The sequence below is a fragment of the Pristiophorus japonicus genome, chromosome 7, assembly GCF_044704955.1.
Source record: "Pristiophorus japonicus isolate sPriJap1 chromosome 7, sPriJap1.hap1, whole genome shotgun sequence".
Lineage (NCBI taxonomy): Eukaryota > Metazoa > Chordata > Chondrichthyes > Pristiophoridae > Pristiophorus > Pristiophorus japonicus.
The window spans coordinates 87725457-87753078 of NC_091983.1; the positions used below are offsets into that span (position 1 = coordinate 87725457).

General features: G+C 50.4%; 1 protein-coding gene across 1 annotated transcript in view; it reads right to left on the reverse strand.

Annotated features, from left to right (window-relative positions):
• Window positions 1-27622, reverse strand: part of drc1 (dynein regulatory complex subunit 1 homolog (Chlamydomonas)) — a 165265-nt gene that overhangs the window by 112598 nt on the left and 25045 nt on the right. The window contains exon 5 of the mRNA XM_070885107.1: window positions 23305-23442. Within this exon, the coding sequence (XP_070741208.1) occupies window positions 23305-23442 (138 nt within the window). The remainder of the gene's footprint in view (window positions 1-23304; window positions 23443-27622) is intronic.

Consider the following 27622-nt stretch of genomic DNA (forward strand, 5'->3'; position numbering starts at 1 on the left):
GCAACTAGAGCCCCCAAGACTGGGAGCAAGTGGTGTTCTCAGGGGTCTTCCTTTAATAGCCAAAGCCTTGTAAACATCCAGCAGCACTCCCTGCACACTTTAGCAACTTTTTAAATGTATTATACCAAGCCACTACTCCAATAAAATGTAAAGAAGTCAGCACTAAAGCAAAAATCTAAACTTACCTGAAAGTTGCATGTGTCCCTTTAAGAAGTGCTGGTAGCAGCTCTGTCATACAGCTGAACACACATTCTGCTGTGCGCTTTGGAGAGGACGTTAAAAGGAGCGGCAACGTCCATAATAGTGGGACATGCATCAATTAAACGGTGCATGTTGATTGACATCACAACCTGACTAATTTCCATATCTGGAGCAAGCGCAGGCAATGGCACACTGCCGATCTACCCAAAACGACAGCCACCACGTTCCTTGTCGGAAGTAAGCGGAAACGAGACAGCCGCCATTTTTTCAACCAAGCCGGCCTAATTAGCCGGGGCTAATGGGTTGAATTTCACGACCAAAGTATTTTATCATTCCCAACAAATGATTGTTTTAAATCTAACATAGAGACATTGGACTCCACTTCCCCAGTTATCTGCGCCTTTTTTTTGGTGTGCGCCGTTTTTTTTGCCGTAAATTAAAATATCCAAGTTTCCCCAAAGTTTCTGCACCAGCGTAACTCAGTTAGCTACATTTTTTTAGATTAGTATTTTTTTGCATCATAGGGACGTAACCTGACGTCTGTGCCAACTTTTCACATTTAAGCAAGTTTGGCCAACTTACATTTTTCCTAGGACAGCATATATGATCACTCCCAAAAAACCTTCTCGGCACTTAAGAAAAACAGGCGCACATTAAAAAATCAGCACAGAAAAATGCCCTTGTTTTTAGGCTAAGTTTTGGAGGGAGTCAAGAAGGCAAAGAATATGCATTATGAAGCTTAATTTTTTCAAAGTCAAAAGGGAGAAAATGGAAGTTTCATGCAATTCTTTAATTTTCGACTTTTTTCAAAGAACCACACTACCACTGAACGTCTCCTCACCGGACTCGAGGGTTGGCCAGCAGAATCGAGCCCTCGCCACGGCTCGAGGTTCGGCTTCAAAAGAAGCCCAGGCGGGGCGGGGGGAGAGTGGGGTGGAAGTCGAACTGAAGGGATGAGAACTCTTAGGTTATACAGCAGCTTCAAAGGAAGCCCGTAAGAGGGGGGGGGGGGGGGGCGGGTGGACGCCAAGCCCCTGTGTCCAGGTGAGAGAACAATTCTTCCAGCCAATCCTCCAGCCCGATGAGGAGACGTTCGGTCGGTGGTGGGGTGGTACTTTTTTTTTAAAAATCAAGAATTAAAGTATTGCATTAGACTTCATTTCTTTATTGAATGCCTAGCTTCCCGTTCTAAGCAGGTGTTCATACTTGTACCTCAGTGATGCAGACCGTGTGAGAAGGCCGTGTTTCAGCAAAAAAGTTGTAACCGAGATCTGAGAGTTAATAAAAGCAAACCTGCACCCTAGAAGCGTCAGGAGGACTGCTTTGTCAGTTGAAGTAAAGGTTACAGCTGCACTTTCATGTTATGCATCTGGATCATTCCAGGCCACAACTGGGGATGTGTGTGCCATTTCCCAACATACAACACATATCTGCATTCGGCAGGTGACTGCTGCATGACATGCCCGGAGGAATGACTACACAAAGTTCCCCATGACCCCCCAGGCAATGCTTGACAGGGCTGTGGGCTTCTGCAAGATTGCTGCCTTCCCAAAGGTACAGGGCTGCATTGATTGTACCCACATAGCCTCGCGAGCACCTTTTGGAGGATTCCGAGATGTACAGGAACAGAAAAGGCTTCCACTCCGTGAATGTGCAGCTCGTCTGTGACGACTTGCATCGCATCATGTCAGTTGATGCGAGATACTCTAGGAGCACCCATGATGCGTTCATCCTACGCGAGAGCGTTATATCTGCCATGTTTCAGTAGCAGCCAGAAGAGCAGAGCTGGCTGCTGGGAGGCAAAGGGTACAGCCTCGCCACCTGGCTCATGACGCCCCTACGCGTAACCCAGACAAAAGCTGACCGGGAATACAACATGTCACACATTGCGACGCGCAGCATAATAGAGAGGACCATTGGCATCTCGAAGCAGCGTTTCCGATGCCTGGACCATTCTGGAGGCTACTTGCAATACTCCCCTGAGATTGTCGGTCAGCTCACAGTTGTGTGCTGCATGCTGCACCACTTAGCCATCATGAGGCAGCAACAGCTGGAAGACCCACCTGAGGTGAGAGTGGCTGATGATGAGCAGGAAGATGCAGAAGAAGAGGAGGAGGAGGAGGAGGAGGAGGAGGACGAGGAAGCCGAGGAAGCCATGCAACTACCTGAACCCAGAGCACGACGGCAGAGGAGGGCAGACCGTCGTGCCCCTTTAACAATTGCTCGAGCCTTGCGCCAGCAGCTCATCCGAGAACGCTTTGCTGCCTGAAGGCTCAGCGGCAACTATTCCAAATGGTCCATGTTTACTGTTTGGACCTGTTCTGTAATGTTGTGTTGTGTTAGTGGAACAAATAATGAAAATGATTCTTCTTTCGTTCAAAAAGTTATGTTAATAATGGAACAAATAATGGAAATGATTCAGTTATAATTTAAAATATATTTTATTCAAAAGTTCAACACTTGTTTGTACTTAACAACTTTAATAAAAATATTCCTGTATCCAACATTAAAGTTTTCAGTTAAGATCACTTACAAACTTTAAGACCACTAACAAACTTTAAGATCACTTACAAACTTTTAAATTTACATCACTTACAAAAAACTTTTAATTTAAAAACAGTAACAACAATAACAATAACAGCAGCAGCAAACAAAGGCTGCACCCATCTCTCCTTCACCTTATTCTAAGATCGCCCGCTGCACTTCATCTTGGTGACTCCACTTGGTGACTTGGTGGGCAGGCAGTAATGTGGAAGGCCCAGCTTCGGCCTCTTCAGAGGCTGGTCTGGGGATTGGAGTGGGAGCGGCAGTTGATTCCGTCAATGGCCACGGGGTCTGGGTGTGTTCCCTTATTGCAGCAGCTACCTCCGACATTCCCTCCCTCATGTGCCCCGACAGTGTATCAGCTACCTGTGACATTCCCTCCCTCATGTGCCCTTCCAGTTTTCCCATTTCTCGTGAGAGTGTTGTTACTTCTCCCGACAGTCCGGATACCTCATCACCCACCCCACTGATGGTGTCCAGGAATGATCGCGTAAGGTCAAAGCTCTCCGCACTCAATGCCATCATCTGAACAACATCTGTTACATCCTGCATCTCAGGAGAGCGCTGTTGAGCTTTCCTTCCCCTCCTCATCCTGGGTGTGGCTCACTGCATCCCTCTGGGACCCGCAGCCTCGGATGGTGGGGCCCTAGGTGTGCCTTGCTGCACCCCACGGGAACCCGCAGCCTCAGATTGTCCAAAACCATGGAATGTCCCAACACTCGCGCCAGTCAGGAAAGGGGCTGGCACCTCAATGGGCGGCACCTGCACCTCCTCCAGAGTGTTCATCCTCCCCCTCCCCCCCCATGCTCTTGGTCTGGAAGGTTGGATTGGAAGATGTTCTCCTCTTCAGGCTCGCCCGCATCTGAATCTTCTTGTGCATCGGCTTCAGCCTCCTCAGGGTTGGCCTCAAGTTCTGCAAAATATAACAGAACAGACAAATGGGTGGCATGAGTAGGCTCACACAGCACAGGCAGCAGGCTTATTTGAAGGACCACGATGAATGATAGCACATTGCATCAACCAAAACGTAGCTGATGGAGACATCCCCAGGAACCGAAGCATGACTAGCCCACGCAGTACTTGACTTTTAGCAAAGCCAGAATGTGGAATTTGTAGGACTTACCCTCTCCCTCGAGTGTGGGCCCAGCTTGTGCAGTGTGTAGGGGAGGACGAAAAACCCCTCATTTTACCCAGAAGGAAAAGGGCTGTGGGATTAGTCTGTGGTGTGAACTGAAACCAATGGAAGGAAAACTTTGGGACACAAATGAATGGAGACCTTCCCCCCCCCCTCCCCCCACAGTGTTTGGACTCATAGGAAAGGGAATTTAATTTGGAACTATCTACCAGAAAGTTTGAAATCCTACAGTGCACATGGAAGAAACTACGAACTTTAATCGAATTTGGGATTTTTAAAAGCTGTATGTTGGGTCTGCAAGAAAAGGGGTGGGGTCAATATCTAAAGGGCCAGTTTGGACATTGGAACTAATCAAATTGTCTGGGAACTGTATACCCTCGAAACTCGGCCCTTGAAAACATTAGCATTTAAACAATGTCACATACATATCCAACACCTTTTTCATCAGACATAGAAATATCTGGCTCAGGCCAGACTAGCACAATGGCTACAGGAGGCCAATGCAATCAACACCCAATCAAACCTTGAGTAGGTTAAGATCAGTGGAAAAAAAAACCCAATCTAAAACTGCTGCATTTTTCAAAATCAAAAAGTCCACCAATGAGAAGAATCGACTTCAGCAGGAGAGGCGGACTGGATAATCTGGCTATAAAAAAAGGGGTTTCTGACGTAGTGAAAAGGAGTGATGATTTTCCCTGCCCTCGTCATCCAACAACCACAACCAGCAAGCCTCTCGACACTGAAGGAAAACCAGCGTCCGAAGACACCGAAGATAGAAGAAACAAACCACCAGACTGCGGAAGGCACAGTAGTGAGTATAACCTCTGGTCCCCAGAACTCCCAACTCAGTTAGGCCAGGAAAGGTGGGAGGTTGGGCATTGTACTGCTAAACTGGTGTAAAGATTTTCGTTGGGTCCGTTTTAGTGGGATTTAGGAGGATTGTTTTGTTGGTGTATTGCTGTTTGTTGAGTTACATCTTGTCAAATAAATTGGAAGCCTAAAGTTCCTCTTGGAATCACCTTGTCTCAGTTCTATTGTATTACATCTCCTGATCGTGAGTCTTATGTCAGAACCGTGTAAGGGAAGCTAGGAGCGCCTCGAAAACGCTCAACTGTGTGTCACAGGCTAGGGAAGAAGGGGTTAGGAGTGTTTGACACTCACAGGTGTCTCACAGGCTAGGCATAAGCTGTGGGGACGCACGAGTCTCAAAACCCCCTTCATAAGCTGTGGACACAGTCTCTCCAGGGGTGCTCTTGCAGCACTCAGGGTACCGCACAGGCCAGGCATAAGCTGTGAGGGCAGAAGCCCAGAGAGAGACACCCAAGGCACAACAACCCTGTGAAAACCCCTTACAGAACATGGCGACCACGAAGGGACATAAGCAAACAGGAGATGTTAATATAACAGATGAGGTGATAAGAGAGGAAACTAAAATGGAGGAGAGAATTTCCTCATACATTTTTGGCAAGGTGAACCTCACCAAACCTTGGGTGCAAGCCCTCACTCGGGCAGAGCGCCCAGTGGATGCTGCTGCTCAGTGGACAGCAGGGAAGGACCACAACCACAGGGTGGAAAAGGCCATCTGGCTTATCTGCTTCACCCGCCAAGTCCGAAAGCTCTGCCAGCCGGTGAAGGACTTGGAATAGAGTCTTCAGAAATCAGAGGAGCTCTCTGCTATCCGGGCTGTGGTTGAGGACAACCTGCTGGCCGAATTAGCTGGGGAGCAGCAAAGGAACCGGCAGTTGGAGGAGACCTTCCGAAATAGCCGGGACTATCTTCAGTGTCAGGTCACTGAGGCCAAGGGTAGTGAGGGGCCCCTCCGGGAACAGAACTCTCGGTACACCCAGAAAATTTGGGAACTGGAGAATAAATTAAAAGACGTACAGGCAGCCTATAAAGTGGCCAGTAGCAGTGAGTTTGCAGATCACGATCCCTGCCAGGAGAGGATTAAAACTCTCACCCACGCTCTATCCCAGGCAAAGGGGACGGTCGCCCTGATAGGACCCGGAGGGTCCACAGGGGACAAAGGAGAATATTGGGGGGTAGAGGAGAATCCAAAGGCAAGAGGCGCCCGACCACCTCCTGAGGCACCTGTGGTTTGTCCGGTGGGGTACCAGGAGGGGCGGGGCACGCAGGTAGTAGCATACCCAGGGCTGGGGGCAGGACCAATGTGTCCCGTTTGGCAGCAGGGATGTGAGGCTCCATCCGAGGGTCAGTTAAGGGCTGGATCAGGCGACCAGGCACTGTCTGCTGCACTGGATATGGTGGGACAGCCGGAGGTAGAGGGACCAGCGCAGAAAGATCCTGAACCAGGACGGTTATGCCCGGTCAGGCAGCGCAAGTATGGTCCTCCACAGGGAGGTGGCCAAGGTCGGGGAGCGCTGGAGAGCGACTTTATTATTCCCCATGGAGTTCAATCACTCAGGGCCATGGTGGCCCATTTGGCCAAACTCACTCGCAGCGGGGACCCGTCTATCCACTTCATGGAGGTGATGCAGGCAGGGGAAATTAATGAGTGTGACGAGGAAGAGACAGCCAAGCTGCTGCTCTTCTCTCTGGACAGCAAATTGTACCAGGCCCTACCGGCAGAATGCCGGAGGGGACAGCGTACATTTACTGAGGTCCAGAGGGCCGTCCTTGAGGCTGTGGGCTTTGATGACGGCAGTCCTTTCGAATGGGTCGAAAGGACAAGGCAGCTCGCAGGGGAAACCCCGCAGGCGTTTGCGGACAGGCTGTGGGTGGTATACCACGCAGCCTGTGGGGAGCTCCTCGACTGGGCGAATCTTTCCGCGGTACAGACTGGCCGCTGGCTGAGGATGCTGGTGGCAAACTGCTTGCCCCAGCTCAAGGCCAGGGCAAAACTGTGGTTCGATTCCCGGGACCCCAACCTCACCAAAGAAGCAGTGGTCAGGCAACTGGCACTGGTCCAATGGAATGGAGGAGAGAAGGAGGAGAAAACCTCCAAAGGTCGGGTAAATGAAGTAAAACCCAACCCGATTCCCAAAAGGGAATGGCACCAGGAGGGTGGCCGCTCGTCTGATAAGGAGGGAGTGTGCTACGGGTGCGGGAAAGCTGGGCATTTTAAAAGGATTGCAGGAGCCCAGTAAAGAGATATGGGGGGAGAAGTTCTTTAGGAGCCGCCCAGAGTGGGGGAAGTGGAGCGAGCTCCTCACCATCCCTTGACGAGATAGTAGCTGCAGTGAGGACAGCACTGGAGGGTACTGGGAAGGTAGCCACGGCAACAGGCAGGGAAGCACCAGCAACCCTGCCAGTACAGAGGCCGTGACTAGCCCAGACCCAGCCTGCATACCTGTGCCCACTAGAATACGACCCCTGGGGACGACCCTGAGTCAAGATGGAGGTTGAGGGTGTATTGGGTACCTACCTTTTGGACACTGGTGCTTCCAGCACGATAGTCCATTCGGAGGACCCCGCAACCTCACCTCTATCAAACGGGGTGCCGTATCAACTAGTTGGGTTCACAGGTAATGAGAAGGCTGGGTTTTTCTCAGTCCCGCTCGCAGTTCATTTAGGAGCACTCCAAACACAATGGAAGTGCGTCCTGATGAACTGGGAGCTGGTGGGAAAAGGGATCTTGGGGGCTGATTTCATCATTGCTCGCCAGATCCTAATAGACATGAGGAATCACTGTCTATGGGGCACAGTGAGCACGGGTGCAGAGGGAGAAGTCATGGTTATTGATAAGAAACAGGGAAAAGGGACTCTGTGTACAATGAAGCCAAAAGGGGGTTGCGACCTGGAGGTTCTGGTCGGTAACACCCCGGCCGAGTACCGGGCCTATGTGCAAGCAAATCTTGCAGCATTTGCCACCCATAAACACGACTGTGGGAGAGTCACAGGAGTGGAGGTTAGAATAGATGGGGATCCCATGTCCCGCCCGCAAAAGCAGTATGGCTTTCCCCGAGAGGCAGAAGCAGTCTTGGAGACAGCTTTAAGCTCGCTTGTCGAGCAGGGTGTTTTGAGACCCATAGCCACCCATGTCAATTCCCCGCTTTGGCCGGTTAGGAAACCAGATAATTCTTAGAGGGCGACGGTGGATTATAGGGTGCTCAATAAAAACATCCCAGCTTGTGCCCCCACAGTAGCGGCGGTTGCGGATCTGATAGGGGAAATCCCTGCATCCGCAACCACGTTCACAGTGTTGGACATATCCAACGGGTTCTGGTCTATCCCTGTATGGAGGGAAGACCAATACAAGTTTGCCTTCACCTTCCGGGAACAGCAGTATACATGGAGCTGCCTCCCACAGGGCTTGCATAATAGTCCCAGCATCTTTCACCAATGCATGGCAAACTGCTTAAAAGGCTTCAGCCAGCCACACCAGCTGGTCCAGTATGTGGACGAGCTGTTGTTGTTCACAGACAGCAGTGAGGAACACGGTCCACTTCTGGCCGAACTGCTGATCTTACTGAAGGAAGGGGGTTTTAAAGTTAACCCCAAGAAAGCCCAGATAGGTCTAGGAGAGGTAAAATTCCTGGGCCTGACGATAAGGGCAGGAGAAAGGGCCATTGATGAGGCTAGAAGGCAGTGCAGGAACTCCCTGTCCCTAGGGATGTGTCGGGGGTAAGGTCTTTCCTGGGAATCACCGGCTACTGTAGGGACTTCATCGAGGACTATGCAGCCACTGCCGCCCCTCTGCTCAGACTCCTACATAAGGGGGTCGAGTGGGAATGGGACAAGGGCTGTGAGGCAGCATTTGTCCGTCTTAAGAGAGACCTGCAGGTAGCACCAGCCCTAGGGGCAATTGATGGGAGGGAGGAATTCTTCCTGGAGGTGGCAGCCAGTGGGGACAGCTTAAGTGCAGTGTTGCTCCAGGGGGCGAAACGGTCAGCTGAGACCAGTGGTGTACTCCTCCAGGGTCCTCACGGATGTAGAAAAGGGATACTCCAATTGTGAGAGGCACTTGTTTGCCACCCACTGGGCAGTAAAGAGAGCTCAGATCTTTACCGGAATATCTCCCATTACATTCCTCACCCATCATACCCCGACGCAGATGCTGTTGGACGGGAGGATTAAGGACGGGACAGTGAGCAGTGCTAGAATCACTCGCTGGACCCTCCTCCTCTCCCAAATGACTTTAAAGGTCAAGGGCTTCTGCGAGCCCAGGCTCGCAGCAAATTTAATCTATCCAGGGCAGCCGCATAGATGCTCTGTGGAGGGAGTATGGGACATTAACTTTGGATTTCGGGCAGGGATACACCCCACAGGCCGCGAGATCTACTTTGATGGCTCCAGTTCAGTGTCCGCGGGTACAAGACTCACGGGCTGCGGAGTTTGGGATCCCAAGGCAGGGATTGCCTTGGCTCTTAAACTCCCATGCACCCTGAGCGCCCAGCAGGCAGAACTCTCGGCGGTGATGTATGTGGTCACACACCCAGAGGAATTCCCTACCCCATACACGATTTGCTCGGACAGCATGTTCACTTGCAATTCGTGTACAGAGTATCTGGCAATTTGGTCACGCCGGGGGTACACCTCTGCGGATGGGAAGCCCCTTGTGACCAAACCCCTGCTAGAAAAGATCGTGGCTGCAATGGGAGAAACCGGGGATGTATATATCCATAAGGTAAAGGCCCACTCCAAAACTGAGCCACGGGGGGGAAGTTAACCAGCAGGCAGACCTGCTGGCAAGGGAAGGTGCTCGCACAGGTCACCCATGGGACCCATACGAGGCAGGCAGGATAGCAGCAGCAAGAAGCAATCCAGGGACACAAGGGAGCGTAGGGGTGGCTGTGGCCCCGGACCTTAAAGTAGTCCAGATGCAGGATCCGATCCTGAAGGCTGCCTTGGCTGCTATCAAAATGGGGGGAAAGGCGGGGGGCCCATACAGTTCTGTAGAAATTGCTGTGCGGGAAGGCATGTTGTTTAAAGGGGACAAATGGGTCGTGCAGCCACAACACCGGAGGGAATTCCTTCAGCTGGCCCATGAGGGTCCAGGTGCGGGACACCCTGGGCCGGAATCTACCTGGCAATGGGTAGAAAAGGCAGGGTGGTGGCCAGACCTCCGGGAAGACGTCCGCAACTTCTGTGCGGGCTGTCTGGTTTGCGCTGCAAACAACCCAGACCCTCAGAAAAGGAAGGCGTCTATGGGACACGTCAGGCGGGTAGAGGGACCATGCCAGTTGATCCAGATCGACTACATCGGACCCCTACCGGCCGCCCAGGGAGGTTATAAATACTGCCTCGTCTTGGTGGATGTGTTTTCCAAGTGGGTGGAAGCCTTCCCTTGCCGAACAGCTACCGCGGTGGGGACTGCAAAAATCCTGGTGAGGGAGGTGTTCTCTCGGTGGGGTCTACCTCAAATCCTGGAGTCCGACCGGGGAAGCAACTTCACCGGCCAGGTGATGCAGGCCACCCTAAAGGTGCTGGGGATAAGAGCCAAATGGCATGTCGCCTACAACCCTCAGTCCTCAGGCCCCGTAGAACGCCTGAACCAGACCCTAAAGGAAAGGCTGCGCAAGGAGACGGGAGGCTCACTGAACAAGTGGGTGGAGGTCTTACCGTTGGTCCTCATGGGAATCCGGGCCAGTCAGTCAAAGAGCACAGGGTACTCACCCCATGAGCTGATGACGGGCCGGATCATGAGAACCCCAGTGCATGTGTTGGCGCCGGTTCTCACCGAAGGGCAGCTCCGAGAGGTGAACCGGGACCGGTTTGTCAGGAACCTGTTTGAACACCTCAAACAGATTCACTGGCAGGCTGCTAGTAACATGGGCAGACAGCATCAGAATAACCGATTGCTGCTAGAACCCAGCAAACACCACGAATGGGAGATAGGGGACCAGGTCATGGTGAGGAACTATGCTCGGGTCGGGGTTTTTGAAGCATTATATATGGGATCATACAGCATAGTCGACAAGGCTAGCCCTATGGTCTATGCGATTCGACTGCCTCGCCGGGTGAAGTGGTATCACATTAATCAGTGTAAATTGTTTGACCCCAAAAGAGGTAAAAAAACAGAGGGTTCGAGCAAGGGAAGGGAATCAGGCACTGGGGGAAGAACAGGCCCCGGTGGATTTGGAGGCTCCAGAGGAGGCATCGGGCCCCGAAGCTCTACAGCCGGGGTTGGTTCACTGCTTCTGTAAGGCTATCCCACCACTGGGTAGAGGTTCCCAGCCCACTAACAGAAGTAGGGAGAAAGGCTCTACCATTAGCAAGGTTCAAGGGGAAGCTGAACCTCCCATGGTGGATCAGCTGGGGCTAGCCCAAGAGGTGGAGGAGATAGCATTGCAGCCCATAACGTGGGATTCTGCACTGGTGGATGTAAGGAGGAGTAACAGAGTACCACAGCCCAGGGCGCCATGGTCCCCTGTTTACTTAGCCCCCCGCCCCAGACCGAGAAGGCGAAAGATAACAGGGAGGGTGCTCTGTTGCGCTAGCAAGAGTCTCCCACCGATTATCCGGGGCTCGGGAGGGCCTTGGAGGGCAGCACAAGACTCATTTAGGGGGACCATACGAGCCCCTCAGCGGAGGGCATCCTGGTCCCCAGGGTACGGTCAGCCGACGCCTGTACAGTGACAGGATATAGCCTGGCCACCCGGGGACGGGTGGCGGTGTGTATATTTTCCCTTCCTGTTTTGTTACTTTGTGTTGTGAGTATATGTGTTTAGGTAAGGCAGTGACGGTTGGGTACAGCATTTTTGTGTTTGGAACATGTTAAGTGGGCCGAGCCTGGAGAGGTCTCTCAAGGCAAGGCCATGTTCTTCTTGCCTTTCAGATGTCAACACCTCCCTACTGGACATTAGTGATGCTGGTATCGCTAAGGATCTGCACCGGGCACCGAGGGGACACCGAGGACTCCCTAGTTTTCGGATGCTCCAGGGGCAGAGCGCCGACAGTGACCACAGGAGAAGGGACTCCGGCGGCGGATGGCCGGGTCACCTACTCCCACGAGGGGAAATGGCCTGGGTGGTTGGGATCGAACTCCACCAAGTACTCCAACCATAAGGACTTTACCTACGGAGAGGCCTCCACCCCCTGCCCGGAGATCACTGTGGCCACTTCCAGAGTGAGAGTGACAGAAGGCAGGAAGGTATGCCTAACTTGCCAAGGGGACATACCTCTGGGACGGTGGTGGTGGCTCAGAAAGCTCAAGAGGGACATGGGAGACCGACACTCGGACTGGGAACGTCTGGATAATGATACCTACCGAACCATCATGGGGTCATCTGGCGGGGTAACGGTGTGCTGGGAGAAATGGTGGGCGTATTTGTGTATGTGGGGATCCACTCACGTGTTCAGAGGGGGTCTCCATTGCTTTTTATAGGTGGTGGCAGGATGTCGGGGATGGGGTGGTATGGGATCGCAGCAGGGAGGCGTGTGTGATCCCCAATCCCCGGGTACCGGTAAATGCCACCGAACTTGTAGTTCGGGAAAGAAAACCCCCACCCACGGCCAAGCCCACCGTCCCTCACGAGTGCCCGACAACAACCAGGGGGCCGGGGAATGGTTTAGTGTTGGTCCCTACCGAGAAACTATTTTATCAGGGGGTACACTACGCAGTGGCATCAGTGGTGCTAAATCTGACAGAAGTCCGCCTACCTACGTGGTGTCCCTGGGAAACCGAGCTGTTATCCCAGGCTCTGCTGCGGGAGATGTTCCGGAAGTTCTATGAACTGGACTTCGGGGATGTCAAAGTGACAGACTAGTATAAACAGTGGGATAGGGCCGAACCGGGCAGGCAGAGGCGTGGCACTTTAAATGACATTCTTACGGGGTTTAACACCGGGGCGTCCACCATAAACAGTTTGGATAACATGCAGCTGGCCCTCCAGATAAATGGGTTAAAGAATCAGTTGCGCAAAGTCCTGGGGGACGAGAATACCGTAGTGGGATCCGCGCTCCATGAAGAGGTGGCAATGACAGTTCACTTAATGGAGATTATCTCTCAATTGGAGGCGCAGGCCAGGGCTGTAAACGCCTTGATTCGGGAGGATAGAAACGCCTCCGATCAAGCCGCCCAAAATGAGGTGTGCGTGCTCTATGGGGCCTGGTTGCTGGGAGAGGGACGGAGTAACCTCGAGGATCTGAGACAGGGACAGGTCCCCTCCTGGATCAGCAACCAGCACTTAGCAGCACTGCACCCTTATGATAATGTTTTGAGTCCTTGCCAACTTCGTGCAGCGTCGGAAGCCTACCCGGTGACGGTGGACTGTGGAAAGTCAAATCATACCATCATGGGTGTGGTGGTCAGGATGCCCGTGATGGGGGCGTCCCCACGACCAGCACCCCTGTACCGAGTGGAGAATGTGGGAGTCATTCGTGGAGGGGTGCATGTTCGATTCCAAGAGGTCCCACCTTATGTCACAATGTGGGAGCACACTGTGACAGGTACAGACCTCTCGGGTTGTCGGAGCAGGGGAGCACAGGTAATCCTGTGCCCCCAGCACTTGAACGCTTTTGCAAGGCCACAATGCGGGTTCAGCGCTGCTGGGGCAGAGCCTATCAATTGCACAATGGAGGTAATGGCCCCTAACCACATGCCTCCACAGGTAGCATATGTAGGCGGTGGGACATATTGTGTCACCACAAGTGCCCAACGGTATGAACACGGACCGGGAAGGTGGTGTCCAATACTGTACAGCAGCTTTTGCTTTAAACCCAGGGCAGAGGTTCAAGTGGCACACACCAGAATCACACCCATCCCTGAACCTTCCACGATTCACCTCACGGTACAAAACAACCTCAGCCATCTACAACAGTATGTCGCCCAGTTTGGCTATCCCATTGCCCCACTACCTGAGAAACTTACAGCCCTCCTCCAGGCAGTGGATTTGTCTCAAAAACATTTTTACACCATGGAGCAGAAAACTGAAATTCTAGCAGGGGAGATTGCCCAGATTAAACCCCCAGCATGGTGGGATTTGGGAATACGGGCAGACATACCTGCATGGATCCAGGTGGGATCGCATGCCTTAGTAATCGGCCAACTCCTGATTGTAGCTTATCTGCTAGTTACAAGCTGTAAGCTCAGGAGAAAAAGAAAAAGAACGCAGTTCCTCAGGCTACTACACAGCCAGGAGAGCCGTTGCTAAACACTCAAGGTGTGTAAACAAAGCTTGACCGCGACACTTAGGCGGTTTTGTTATTTCCAGGGATGACTGCGTTTTTCATACATGGCTCCTGGGGAGTTTGCAGGGCAGGTTTCTTTGTTTTACGTTTGAGACTGAAATGAGATTCAATGTACAATTATTGCTGTAACCTTAAGTACATATATGTATGTTGCTGTCGTGTATTGTAACCTGTTGGATTCTGTGTTTTGCACCGCGTTAAAAGGAATTACGATATATATCAACGGGATCAGTTTAGAGTTAAACTGGGGAAAGTTGGGCAATTTGGGAGACCTAGGGTTTTCTCACCACCCTGAACTTTGACACACTCAAGTGGTGTCTGACTGTGTCAGATGGGGGATTATGTAGGGGAGCACGAAAAAACCCTCATTTTACCCAGAAGGAAAAGGGCTGTGGGATCAGTCTGTGCTGTGAATTGAAACCAATGGAAGGAAAACTTTGGGACACAATGAATGGAGACCCCCCCCCCAGTGTTTGGACTCATAGGAAAGGGAATTTAATTTGGAACTATCTACCAGAAAGTTTGAAATCCTACAGTGCACATAGAAGAAACTACGAACTTTAATCGAATTTGGGATTTTTAAAAGTTGTATGTTGGGTCTGCAAGAAAAGGGGTGGGGTCAATATCTAAAGGGCCAGTTTGGACATTGGAACTAATCAAATTGTCTGGGAACTGTATACCCTCGAAACTCGCCCCTTGAAAACATTAGCATTTAAACAATGTCACATACATATTCCAACACCTTTTTCATCAGACATAGAAATATCTGGCTCAGGCCAGACTAGCACAATGGCTACAGGAGGCCAATGCAATCAACACTCAATCAAACCTTGAGTAGGTTAAGATCAGTGGAAAAAAAAAAACCCCAATCTAAAACTGCTGCATTTTTCAAAATCAAAAAGTCCACCAATGAGAAGAATCGACTTCAGCAGGAGAAGCGGACTGGATAATCTGGCTATAAAAAAAGGGGTTTCTGACGTAGTGAAAAGGAGTGATGATTTTCCCTGCCCTCGTCATCCAACAACCACAACCAGCAAGCCTCTCGACACTGAAGGAAAACCAGCGTCCGAAGACACCGAAGATAGAAGAAACAAACCACCAGACTGCGGAAGGCACAGTAGTGAGTATAACCTCTGGTCCCCAGAACTCCCAACTCAGTTAGGCCAGGAAAGGTGGGAGGTTGGGCATTGTACTGCTAAACTGGTGTAAAGATTTTCGTTGGGTCCGTTTTAGTGGGATTTAGGGAGATTGTTTTGTTGGTGTTTTGCTGTTTGTTGAGTTACACCTTGTCAAATAAATTGGAAGCCTAAAGTTCCTCTTGGAATCACCTTGTCTCAGTTCTATTGTATTACATCTCCTGATCGTGAGTCTTATGTCAGAACCGTGTAAGGGAAGCTAGGAGCGCCTCAAAAACGCTCAACTGTGTGTCACAGGCTAGAGAAGAAGGGGTTAGGAGTGTTTGACACTCACAGGTGCCTCACAGGCTAGGCATAAGCTGTGGGGACGCACGAGTCTCAAAACCCCCTTCATAAGCTGTGGACACAGTCTCTCCAGGGGTGCTCTTGCAGCACTCAGGGTACCGCACAGGCCAGGCATAAGCTGTGAGGGCAGAAGCCCAGAGAGAGACACCCAAGGCACAACAACCCTGTGAAAACCCCTTACAGTGGTGGTTGCTTTTTTCAGGTAGGACCCATCAAAGCAGTGACCCTGTCTTCCAAGGATGTCAGTGGGTGCAGATTTGCCCGGCCTCCTCCTGTTCGAGTTCTCTCCCTTTTGTTGTGTGCCACCTTCCTCTGCAAAGATGAAAGTATAGCTTTTTAGAGAGGGTGTCTTTCTGCTGAATGGGACATATTGATGGTCACATTTATAATTGCAATTCCAGTAAACAAATGAAAATATTACTTACACTAACTACTTGACCAAGGTCCTGCCACTTCTTTTTGCACTGGTCTCCAGACCTCGGGGTGGTCACCATTGCACAGTAATCTTCTGCAAGTTGGTTCCATCGTTTCTTTATTTCTTTTGGTGAAACTTTTATGTGACCGCTGCTGGTGTCCAGCTTGTGCCATCTGGCCTCAATCACAGTAACTAGTGCCTCCACTTCATCCTGTGAGAAATTCTTGGTTCTTGAGCCACGTTGCATATTACACCTAATCGGACCCACCACTTCTCTTACTACCCTTTTACTATTATAAGAACATAAGAAATAGGAGCAGGAGAAGGCCATTTGGCCCCTTGAGCCTGCTCCGCATTTAATAAGATCGTGGCTGATCTGACCTTGGGCTCAACTCCACTTCCCATCCCGCTCCCCATAACCCCTCACTCCCTTATCGCTCATAAATCTGTCTATCTCCACCTTAAATATATTCAATGACCCAGCATCCACAGTTCTCTGGGGCAGAGAATTCCACAGATTTACAACCCTTTGAGAGAAGAAATTCCTCCTCATCTCAGTTATTCTGAGACGACGCCCCTCTAGATTCCCCCACGTGGAAATATCCTCTCTGCATCCACCTTGTTGAGGCCCCTCATTATCTTATAGGTTTCAATAAGATCACCTCTCATTCTTCTAAACCCCCAATCAGTATAGGCCCAATCTGCTCATCCGTTCTTCATAAATCAACCCTTTCATCTCAGGAATCAGCCTCGTGAACCTTCTCTGATCTGCCTCCAATGCAAATATATCCCTCCTTAAATAAGGAGACCAAAACTGCACACAGTACTCGAGGTGTGGTCTCACCAATACCCTGTACAGTTGTAGCAGGACTTCCCTGCTTTTATACTCCGTCCCCCTTGCAATAAAGCCCAACATTCCATTTGCCTTCATGATTACTTGCTGTACCTACACACTAACTTTTTGTGTTTCATGCACAAGAACCCCCAGGTCCCTCTGTACTGCAGCATTTTGTAATCTCTCTCCATTTAAAAAATAATTTGCTTTTTCATTTTTCCTGCCAAAATGAATAACCTCACACTTTCTCACATTATGTTCCATCTGCCAAATGTTTGCCCATTCACTTAGCCTGTCTATATCTCTTTGCAGATTCTATGGGCTAGAAATTCGGTTCTCGGCAATAATTGTACTTTTTTACCCAAATTATTGTTATGGCAAAGCTATCGCTATAAGGCCGTAAATTCAAGCTTTAATTTGCGCAGCGGTAAAAATTGGCATTGCACGAGGACTCATGGTGCAAACCGCAAATTTTCTGCAAATTTACTCTGAGGTCGATACCGCCACGAGTTGGGCCTTGGGTGGGGGGGGGGGGGGTGGGGGTAAACACCAAAAAGTAAATTGCAAAAAACAAAAAAAAATTTAAAATCACAAAACATTCACAAGACACTTAATTAACAAATTGTTACAAAAGAATTTAAAAATAAAAACATTTAGCCGACCTTTTTTCAGGTCTTCATACTTACCGCTGATTCAAGGGCTGCAACGCAGCTTTTTCCTTGGCATTTTTTTCGTCCTAATTGCGGGTGTGCTCAGAGCCAAACTTTGGCGAAAGCGATATTTCGAGTCTTGCATGGCGGTGCCCCTCTGGCCAGCGGTATTTGAAAAGTGCCACCGCAAGACTTCTCCAAATTTCCCAACGCACCGTTTTTTTGCCAAAAACGGTGAAATATCGCCAAAAAACTGGGCGCAAGGTTGACAAATTTTTAGCCCTTTGTGTCCTCCTCACAACTTGCTTTCCCACCCATCTTCGTATCATCAGCAAACTTGGCTATATTACACTCAATCTATTTATATCCCAGTATCATACTCTCATTTCTAAAACATGCCCCATGATTCGAAACAAAGGAAACTTAAACTAAGTGCCACTATTTCACTTAAGGCACTTTTATGTTAGGTAAATTGTGTTAACTGCGGCTTTCTATCCTCCACAGTCAACAGCAGTCTGCAACATAAAATGGGGAACTTCGGAATCTCAGTGGTAAAGGACACTCACACTTTTGTTAGTCTCTACAGTTGACATCAAGGCTATGCTTGAACAAAACCGTGAAGCTGTAGTCCTTCCTTTATTTCCAATGGGAAGTACGGGTCTCCAACTTCCATCAGGGCTTGAATAGAGGTTGCGAATCTACGCTCGAGCATTGTTTTCCCAGCAACCATCTATCTACACAACATAAAAGTGCCTTAAGAATTGCTAATTTATGGAACAGACTTAGGTACAAAAGGAAATACAGGTTTACTTGAAATACTCAGAAAATAACGAACAAGGTCCTTGACTAAGGTGAGTAGAGTGCAGTAGAAAGAGCAGAGGGCACCAAAGTAGAACTGATTTATGTCAGTGTGGTTTCAAGGAAATTAGCATCCCTTCAGTACCGCACCGAAATGCCTGTTCTTCATTGAGTGACTTTTGGCGAATTAACCAAGCACAATCCTAAGCTCAACCAATGTCCAAATGTACACTTTTTCACTAGGAGTTCACTTGGTCAGAATTTGGAGTGAGAATTCTGACGCATTTTTAAATTCTCCTTAAACCAATGATGCTGAGGCAAATTGTGGTGTTTCCACTGTTATTCCAGTTAAGATAACTGAAAAAACATTCTCCACCAGATGTTTACAGAATCAAGTATTACCACTCAGCTTTATCTGCCATAGTAGGGTTAGATGTCTTAAGTCAATGATCTATGGAGCACCTCGTTATTTAATACTGCTTGGGATTAGGGTGAGAGAAAAACAGTCTTTCTCACCACTATAAACTCACCTTGACAGTTGCAATGAAATGGCTTTGGCAGTAATGGAGTACAGCTCAGATCATCCTGTTCTCCCAGCTGAACCAGGTCATATGGAAGATGCTAAGTATGGAAGAACTCCACAAGAGTGAGTACTGTGAGCTAAAACTGATGTGACCTTAGTCACTTTAATACAGCCTAAACAGCCTGGCAGACAACCTTTTATATTCCCTTGCACGAGGTGTGCAGGTGACTCTTGGGCCTCCAACAGTTGCGCCCTCTGGTGGCAAGTCTTACACAGTTACAATGTTTACATACATAACATCACTCCCCCCACCCCCCTCCCCCAAAGTCTTTGATACAAATTATTTACTATTTGAGACGATCCGGGGCCCTACGATCCCTGGTTGATTGTCTGAGTTCAAACTCTAGCATGGGTGAGTCGGTCGGACCATTGCTGCACTGCGGCGCGGCTGGTCTGACAGGACTGTTGGGAATGGTGGGTTCATCTTCTTGATTGACAGCGAGGTCGACTGCTGGTCGGGTGTGTGTTGGTGGGTCGATGATGGTGATGTCCTCTTCAGGTTGTTCCTGGTTGTCGGTGAACCGCAGTTTGGTCTGATCCAAATGCTTTCTGCACATTTGTCCATTCAATAGTTTGACTATAAACACTCTATTCCCCTCCTTGGCCAAGACAGTGCTAGCGACCCATTTAGGACCATGACCGTAATTAAGGACAAACAAGGCGTTAATATCAATGTCACGCGATACAGCCGCGCGATCGTGGTACATGTTTTGCCGGTGACGCCGGGTTTCCACATGATCATTTAGATCCGGGTGGACTAGGGAGAGCCTGGGTTTTGAGTGCTCTCTTCATTAACAATTCTGCAGGGGGAGGTTGCGTCCGGTAGCTGAACAGAATCCGAGATAAGCAGGTCTGCAAGGAGCCTGCCATCACGCGTTTCAAGCTCTGCTTGATAGTTTGGACTGCCCGTTCTGCTTGACTGTTGGATGCGCGCTTAAACGGGGCAGACCTGACATGCTTGATGGCATTGCGAGTCATAAACTCGTTGAATTCCGAGCTGCTGCAACACGGTCCATTGTCACTGACAAGAATGTCGGGCAAGCAATGGGTGGTGAACATAGCCCGGAGGCTTTCAATGGTGGCAGAGGATATGCTGGATGACATGATTACGCATTCACTCCATTTAGAGTAAGCATTCACTACAACTAAAAACATCTTTCCGAGAAAGGGGCCACCAAAATCTATGTGGATCCTGGACCACGGTTTGGAGGGCCATGACCACAGACTCAATGGAATCTCCCTTGGTGCATTGCTCAATTGTGAGCACGTATTGCACTGGTGTATGCATAACTCTAAGTCCGAGTCAATGCCGGGCCACCAAACATGCGACCTGGCTATAGCCTTCATCATAACTATGCCTGGGTGGATATTGTGTAGGTCGTGTATAAACTTTTCCCTGCCTTTTATTGGCAAAACCACGCGATTACCCCATAAGAGACAATCCGACTGGATGGACATTTCATCTTTGGGTCGGTGAAACGGCTTAATTTCATCTTGCATTTCCCAGGAACGGCCGACCAGCTCCCATTGAGGACGCAACTTTTTAGAAGTGATAGCACAGGATCCTGGCTGGTCCAGGCCCTGATCGAGCGAGCAGTGACGGGTGACCCCTTGCTTTCAAAAGCATCCATGGCCAGAAGCAAGTCTGTGGGCTGTGCCATTTCCACCCCGGTAGTGGACAATGGTAGCCAACTGAGGGCATCAGCACAGTTCTCCGTACCTGGTCTGTGGCGCATAACATAATAATAGGCGGACAATGTTAGTGCCTATCTTTGGATGCGGGACGAAGCATTGATGTTTATACCTTTGCTTTCTGAAAACAGCGAAATGAGCGGTTTATGGTCGGTTTCAAGCTCAAACCGAAGTCCAAGTAGGTATTGGTGCATTTTCTTAACCCCGTAAAAACATGCTAGTACCTCTTTCTCGACCATACTGTAGGCTCTTTCAGCCTTAGACAGACTTCTAGACACGTATGTAACCAGTTGAAGTTTGCCCGATACATTGGTTTGCTGTAACACACAGCCGACCCCTTACGAAGATGCATCACAAGCTAGCACTAATCATTTGCACGGGTCATACAGTACAAGTAACTTATTTGAACAAAGTAGGTTTCTGGCCTTCTCAAAGGCCGTCTCTTGAGATTTATCCCAAACCCACGTAGCAACATGTGTAATGGTTCCAGCAAAGTGCTTAAGCCAGATAGAAAGTTACCAAATTAGTTGAGGAGTCCCAGGAACGAACACAGCTCCGTCACATTCTGTGATCTGGGTGTATTCTTGATGGACTCTATCTTTGAGTCCGTGGGTCTGGTGCTGTCTGCCGCAATCTTTCTCCCCAAAAATTCGACCTCTGGCACCAGGAAAACATACTTGGAGCATTTCAGCCTGAGTCCCACTCTGTCTAGTCTTCCAGGTTGTGCAGGTGTCCAGTGGTGTCACGACTGGTGATCAGGATGTTGTCTTGAAACATAACGGTGCGCGGAACCGAGTTCAGCAGACTCTCCATGTTCCTCTGGAAGATGGCAGCAGCTGAGCGAATCCCAAAAGGGCACCTATGGTTATATAAACAGTCCTTTGTGCGTGTTGATGCACATCAATCTTTTCGAAGATTCAGCCAGTTCCTGTGTCATGTAGGCGGAGGTTAGGTCCAACTTGGTGAACGACTCCCCCCCCCCCCCCCCCCCCCCCCGCTAACGTTGCGAACAGGTCATCCGCCTTGGGTAGCGGGTACTGGTCTTGTAACGAGACTCGGTTGATCGTTACCTTGTAGTCTCCGCAAATTCTGACCGTACCATCGCTTTTCAACACCGGAACAATCGGACTGGCCCACTCGTTGAACTCGACTGGTGATATGATTCCCTCTCATTGAAGTCTGTCCAGTTCGATCTTGACTTTCTCCCTCATCATATATGGAACCGTTCAAGCCTTGTGATAAATGGGCCTTGCATCGGGGACTAGATGGATCTGCACCTTGGCACCTGTGAAGTTGCCGATGCCTGGTTTAAATAGCGATGGAAACTTGCTCAGCACTTGGGCGCACGAGGCATCATCCATTGAAGATAGTGCTTTGATGTCGTCCCAGTTCCATCGAATCTTTCCCAGCCAGCTTCTGCTGAATAGCGTTGGGCCATCGCCTGGTACAATCCAGTGATAAATCATGCACAGCTCCATCGTACGATACCTTAACTGCCGCACTGCCAATGACTGGTATGAGTTCTTTGGTGTAGGTGTGCAGCTTTGTCTGAATCGGGCTCAGTTTGGGCCTTTGTGCCTTGTTGCCCCACAGTTTCTCAAAAGCCTTCTGGCTCATAATTGACTGACTTGCCCCCGTGTCCAACTCCATTGATACCGGAATACCATTCAATTTGACTTTCAGCATGATAGGAGGGCTCTTGGTGGTGAAGATGTGTACCCCATACACTTTTTCCTCGGGTTGAGTTGCCTCTCTTGTTCTGCGTGATCCGCGCTGGATCGATCATCCTCTGCCGACTCTGCCACGTGGTGAGTCACAGCACTCTTGCACATTCGCTGGAGGTGCCCCATTGTTTCACAGCCTTTGCACACGTAGTGTTTGAATTGGCATTGATGGGCTCGATGATTACCCCCGCAGCGCCAACATGGTGCTAATGGATTTGCATTCACACCCGATGGCGGACTCAGTCATCCTAGGTCTTGCAACTGCAGACACATAGGCCCTGCCATATGCTGGCGACATTATTTTATGCACAGTACTTGCCGGTGAGCTTCGATGCTGGGAAGATATCTGTCTGGTATTATCGCTCGTGGACATGAATGCCTCAGCTATCGTGACGGCCTTGCTCAGGTCTAGGGATTCGGCAGACAGCAGCTTGTGAAGAATGACCTCGTGGCCGATGCCAAGCACAAAAAAGTCCCGCAGCATTTCCCCCAAAAATCCAGCAAATTCTCAAGTTCCCGCAAGGCGTCTCAGGTCGGGGACATAACTCGCCACGTCCTGGCCCTCGGAGCGGTGGTGCGTGTTGAAGCGATACCTGGCCATTAAAATGCTCTCCTCTGGCTTGAGGTGGTTCCGAACCAGCGTACACAACTCTGTATATGTCTTCTCCGTTGGTTTCTTCGGTGCTAGCAGATTCTTGATGAGGCTGTATATTGTGGACCCACACACGGTGAGGAGAATCGCCCTGCACTTGATCGCTTTATGGTCCCCATCCAGCTCATTAGCCACGACGTACTGGTCGAGACGCTCAACAAAGGCTTCCTAATCATCATCCTCTACAAATCTCTCTAAAATACCAACGGCCGCCATGACCGCGTGAAAATTCATAATCTGTTACTCGTCGCCAATTGTTAAGTATGGAAGAACTCCACAAGACTGATTACTGTGAACTAAAACTGATGTTACCTTAGTCTCTTTAATACAATTCCAGTACCTAAACAGCCTGGCAGAAAACCTTTTCTACTCCCTTGCACGAGGGGTGCAGGTGACCCTTGGGCCTCCAACAGTTGCACCCTCTGGTGGCAAGTCTTAAATAGTTACAATGTTTACATACATAACAGAAGAGAAGAGAATAAAAACTGGCCAAAATTCTCACCTCTATCTGTCTAAGTTCCATTCTAGAGGATTTAGTTAAGGTCTTTACTTGTTCTTCCATCCGTTCCAACAACAGGTCAATGTCTTCAGCTGATTTCTGCAAGTCTTTCACATACTGGTCATCATTCAACTTTAGCTCCTGCAAATACAATTCAAATACAGTGAGAAAAATGTACAGAGTTTGTGGGTTCCTTAACTGAGCTTGCCATTTTTTTCTAACCTTGCCTTCAAATATAATGTTAACAGCTGCATAATTGTACCTTGCTTTTAAGGTATACATCTCAAAGAAAAATAAAGCAATAAAAACAGAACATGCTGGAAATACTTAGCAGGTCAGGTAGCATCTGTGGAGAGAGAAACATAGTTAACAGCCCGGAATTTGCAGTCAGTGGCGAAGCAAAGGCATTCACCGCTGGCCCCGAAGTAAGTTTCGCACAAAGATCTTGCGATCTCTGTGTCGAGAATTTAAGGTTTTATGATGCGTAGTTGAAATCAATGGAAGTTAATGGCAATTCCCAGCGAAGAGCTGCTGTGACATCAACAAGCTGTCGAAGCAGCCAATCAAAATGCAGAATTCTCATGGACCGCGAACCAAGAAGTGGGTTAGTTCCTAAAATGATAACTTTCAAAAAATGTTAGAGAGAGCAAAACAAAGAGTGGGGCACTCACATGGGGAAAAGGCAAACCTGAAATAAAGGTGAACAAAGATTTTTTTTAATTACATTTTTTTTAAGTTTCTTAAAAATTTAAATTTTTATTAAAATAGATAAATTTGACACTGCACAAAATTAAAATTAGTTTTTCAGGACCATAACCTTTAGCAGTCAATACGCTGTTAAAACCCCAGTTGCACCTAATCCAAAAAGGTCTAACTTTTAATGGGGTAGTTAACAGCATAAATACCGCAGAAGAGCTGAAGATTGTGTCAGTTTCCATAATTTGAGAGAATTCACTGATTGCCGGCTGTGTGTATGTGGTGGGGGTGGGGGGGGGGGGGGGCACAGTGCAGCCTGTGGAGGAGCAGTGACTGAAACTGCAACTTCAGGATTACCGCATTCGGCTGTGAATGCACTAAATCCTGAAGATGTGGTCAATTTCAAAGGCCAGTTCACCGTCATCAGGACTGTAAATTCCAGGCCAACGCTTCAGGTTGATGACCTTTCATCAAAATGTAAAGTGATGTTGTACAAACTACTTGACAGGAGTATCATTATGGAATGCCGACAAAAAGTATCAGCAGTGGCTCAGTGGATAGCACTCTCACCTCTGAATCAGAAGGTTGTGGGTCCTGGAGAGGGACTTGAGCACAAAAAAAATCTAGGTTGATACTTCAGTGTAGTGCTACTGGAGCACTGCACTGTCAGAGGTGCTGCTTTTTGGATGAGACTATGGGCCCAAGTTTCCACACGCGCCTAGAACGGCGCAGTCCCGACCTGGACGCCCGTTTTTCGCGCCACAAAGTGCGCCTAAAAAAATCCTCCGTATTCTCCACCTCCCTGCAGCGCAGCACGAGCTGTAGGGGGGCGGAGCCAGGTCAGTAGCTCCAGGCGCCCGAACTGTGTGGGAGGGGCCCGAAGCACGTAGCCCCTAGCCCTGGCCGAATGGCCTCACTGGGGCTGTGTGAATAAGGCTCCTCCCACGGCCAGCTCCTGCTTCCCCCCCCCGACCAGACCCGACACCCGCTCCCCGCGCCCCCCCCTCCACCCTGCCTCCGGACCAGGCCCGACACCCGCTCCCCCACCCCACCTGCCTCCGGACCAGACCCGACACCCGCTCCCCGCCTCCCCCTGCCTCCGGACCAGACCCGACACCCGCTACCACCCCCCCCCCCCGCCCCGACTGGACCCGACCCGACCCGCGCTCCTGTTCCCGCTCCCCGCCGACCCGACTGGACCCGACCCGACCCGCGCTCCTGTTCCCGTTCCGCCCCGACCCCCCCCCCCTCCCCCGCCCGACTGGACCCGACCCGACCTGCGCTCCTGTTCCCGCTCCCCGCCCCCCCGACTGGACCCGACCCGACCCCCCCCTCCCCCACTGGACCCGACCCAACTCCCGCTCCCGGACTGGATCCAACCTGACCTCCCTCCCTCCCTCCCTCCCTCCCTCTCCCTCTCTCTCTCTCTCTTCCCACCCCCCCTCTCTCTCTCTCTCCCCCCCTCTCTCTCCCTCTCTCTCCCCCCCTCTCTCTCTCTCTCTCTCTCTCCCCCGACCCGACCCAACCCAACGCCACCTACCTGTAAATCTCGGGCCAGCCCGTTCAGCCTTCGGTCCCGAAAGGCCTGCCTGAAGCACTTTCATACAGGTAGGAAGATGGTTTATTGAATCTTTTCTTTGCTTATAACTGTTTATTCAGGTTGGATTTATTTGTATAATATTTGTATAAGTATAAATAAGGATTTATTATAGAATTTAATGACTTCCCTTCCCCCCCACCCCCCCCTCCCCCCCACCTCGTTCTAGACGCCTAATTTGTAACCTGCGCCTGATTTTTTAATGTGTAGAACAGGTTTTTTCAGTTCTACAAAAATCTTCACTTGCTCCATTCTACTTTAGTTTGGAGTACATTTTCACTGTGGAAACTTTCAAATCAGGCGTCAGTGGCCGGACACGCCCCCTTTTGAAGAAAAAATTCTGTTCCAAAGTAGAACTGTTCTACCTGACTAGAACTGCAGAAAAAAAAATGTGGAGAATTGCGATTTCTAAGATAGTCCGTTCTCCACCAGTTGCTCCTAAAAATCAGGCGCAAATCATGTGGAAACTTGGGCCCATTATACCAAGGCCCTATCTGTTCTCTCAAGAGGACGTAAAAGATCCCATGGCACTACTTCGAAGAAGAGCAGGGGACTTATCCCCGGTGTCCTGGCCAAACCCCAACCCCACCCCCCAAACCCCCCACCCCACCCTGAACCCAACAACCCCTCCCAGCCCACCCCAACCCCCAACAACCCCCCAACCCCCCCCCAGCCCCACGCCAACCCCCCCACCCGAACAACCCCCCGCAACCCAACCCCCACCACCTCCCACCACCCCCACAACCCCCCAACCCCAACCCCCCAAAACCCCACCACCCCTCCCCAAACCCAACCCCCCCACCCCACACCAAACCCTGTTGGAGCGGATTTTTGGACATATACTGGACTAGTATTCGGGACCAAACATTTGTTTTATTTTCCCCTTTAAATGTATTTTGTAAGGGACAATACTGATGCATTATGCTCGATATAAAAAAAACAGTTAGACTTTAAGGTATGCTGGCCTTGTGTTAATGCAGATAGGAAAGTGAGATAATGAACACTGGAGAGTTAAGTGCTGGATATGTTTGTTTATACCGGTGTCAAAAGACCTGCACTTGTTCATACTGCCCTGTCACAATGCAGGATGGTTAATATCAAAAGCTTAGCCTTCGATAGTAACAGCTTTGTAGTGCTAAAGCACGTGTTGTAAAGTGACGTAATTTGTAAGATAAAAGAACTTCACTGCAGATACCAATTTGAGAAGATGGTTCAAAGACAGGGGTCTTTAACACTTCTCCCAAAGCTTTGTCTCCGATTTAATAAACCTCTCTTTATATATATTACACAGTCTCGGAAATATTTTTCCACAACAACCCCAACCTCACCCCAACCCCCTCCCACCCCACCCCCACCCCAACCCCACATCCCCACACCACCCCCCCAACCCTACAACCCCCCCAACCCCACCACCGCACACCGCCCCCCAAACCCCACCCCCCCACACCGCCCCCCTAACCCCACCCCCCCCACACCACCCCCCCAACCCCACACCACCCCCCCAACCCCACACCACCCCCCCAACCACACCACCGCACACCACCCCCCCAACCCCATCCCACACCACCCCACAACCCGACCCCCACCACACCACCCCCCAACACCGCCCCCCCAACCCCACCACCGCACACCAACCCCCAACCCCACCACCGCACACCACCCCCCCAACCCCACCACCGCACACCACCCCCCCAACCCCACACCACCCCCCCAACCCCACCACCGCACACCACCCCCCCCAACCCCACACCACCCCCCCAACCCCACACCACCCCACCACCACCCCCCCAACCCCACCCCACCACCGCACACCAGCCCCCCCAACCCCACACCACCCCCCCAACCCCACCACCGCACACCACCCCCCCAACCCCACCACCGCACACCACTCCCCCAGCCCCACCACCGCACACCACCCCCCCCAACCCCACACCATCCCCCAACCCCACACCACCCCCCCAACCCCACACCACCCCCCCAACCCCACACCACCACCGCACACCACCCCCCCAACCCCACACCACCCCC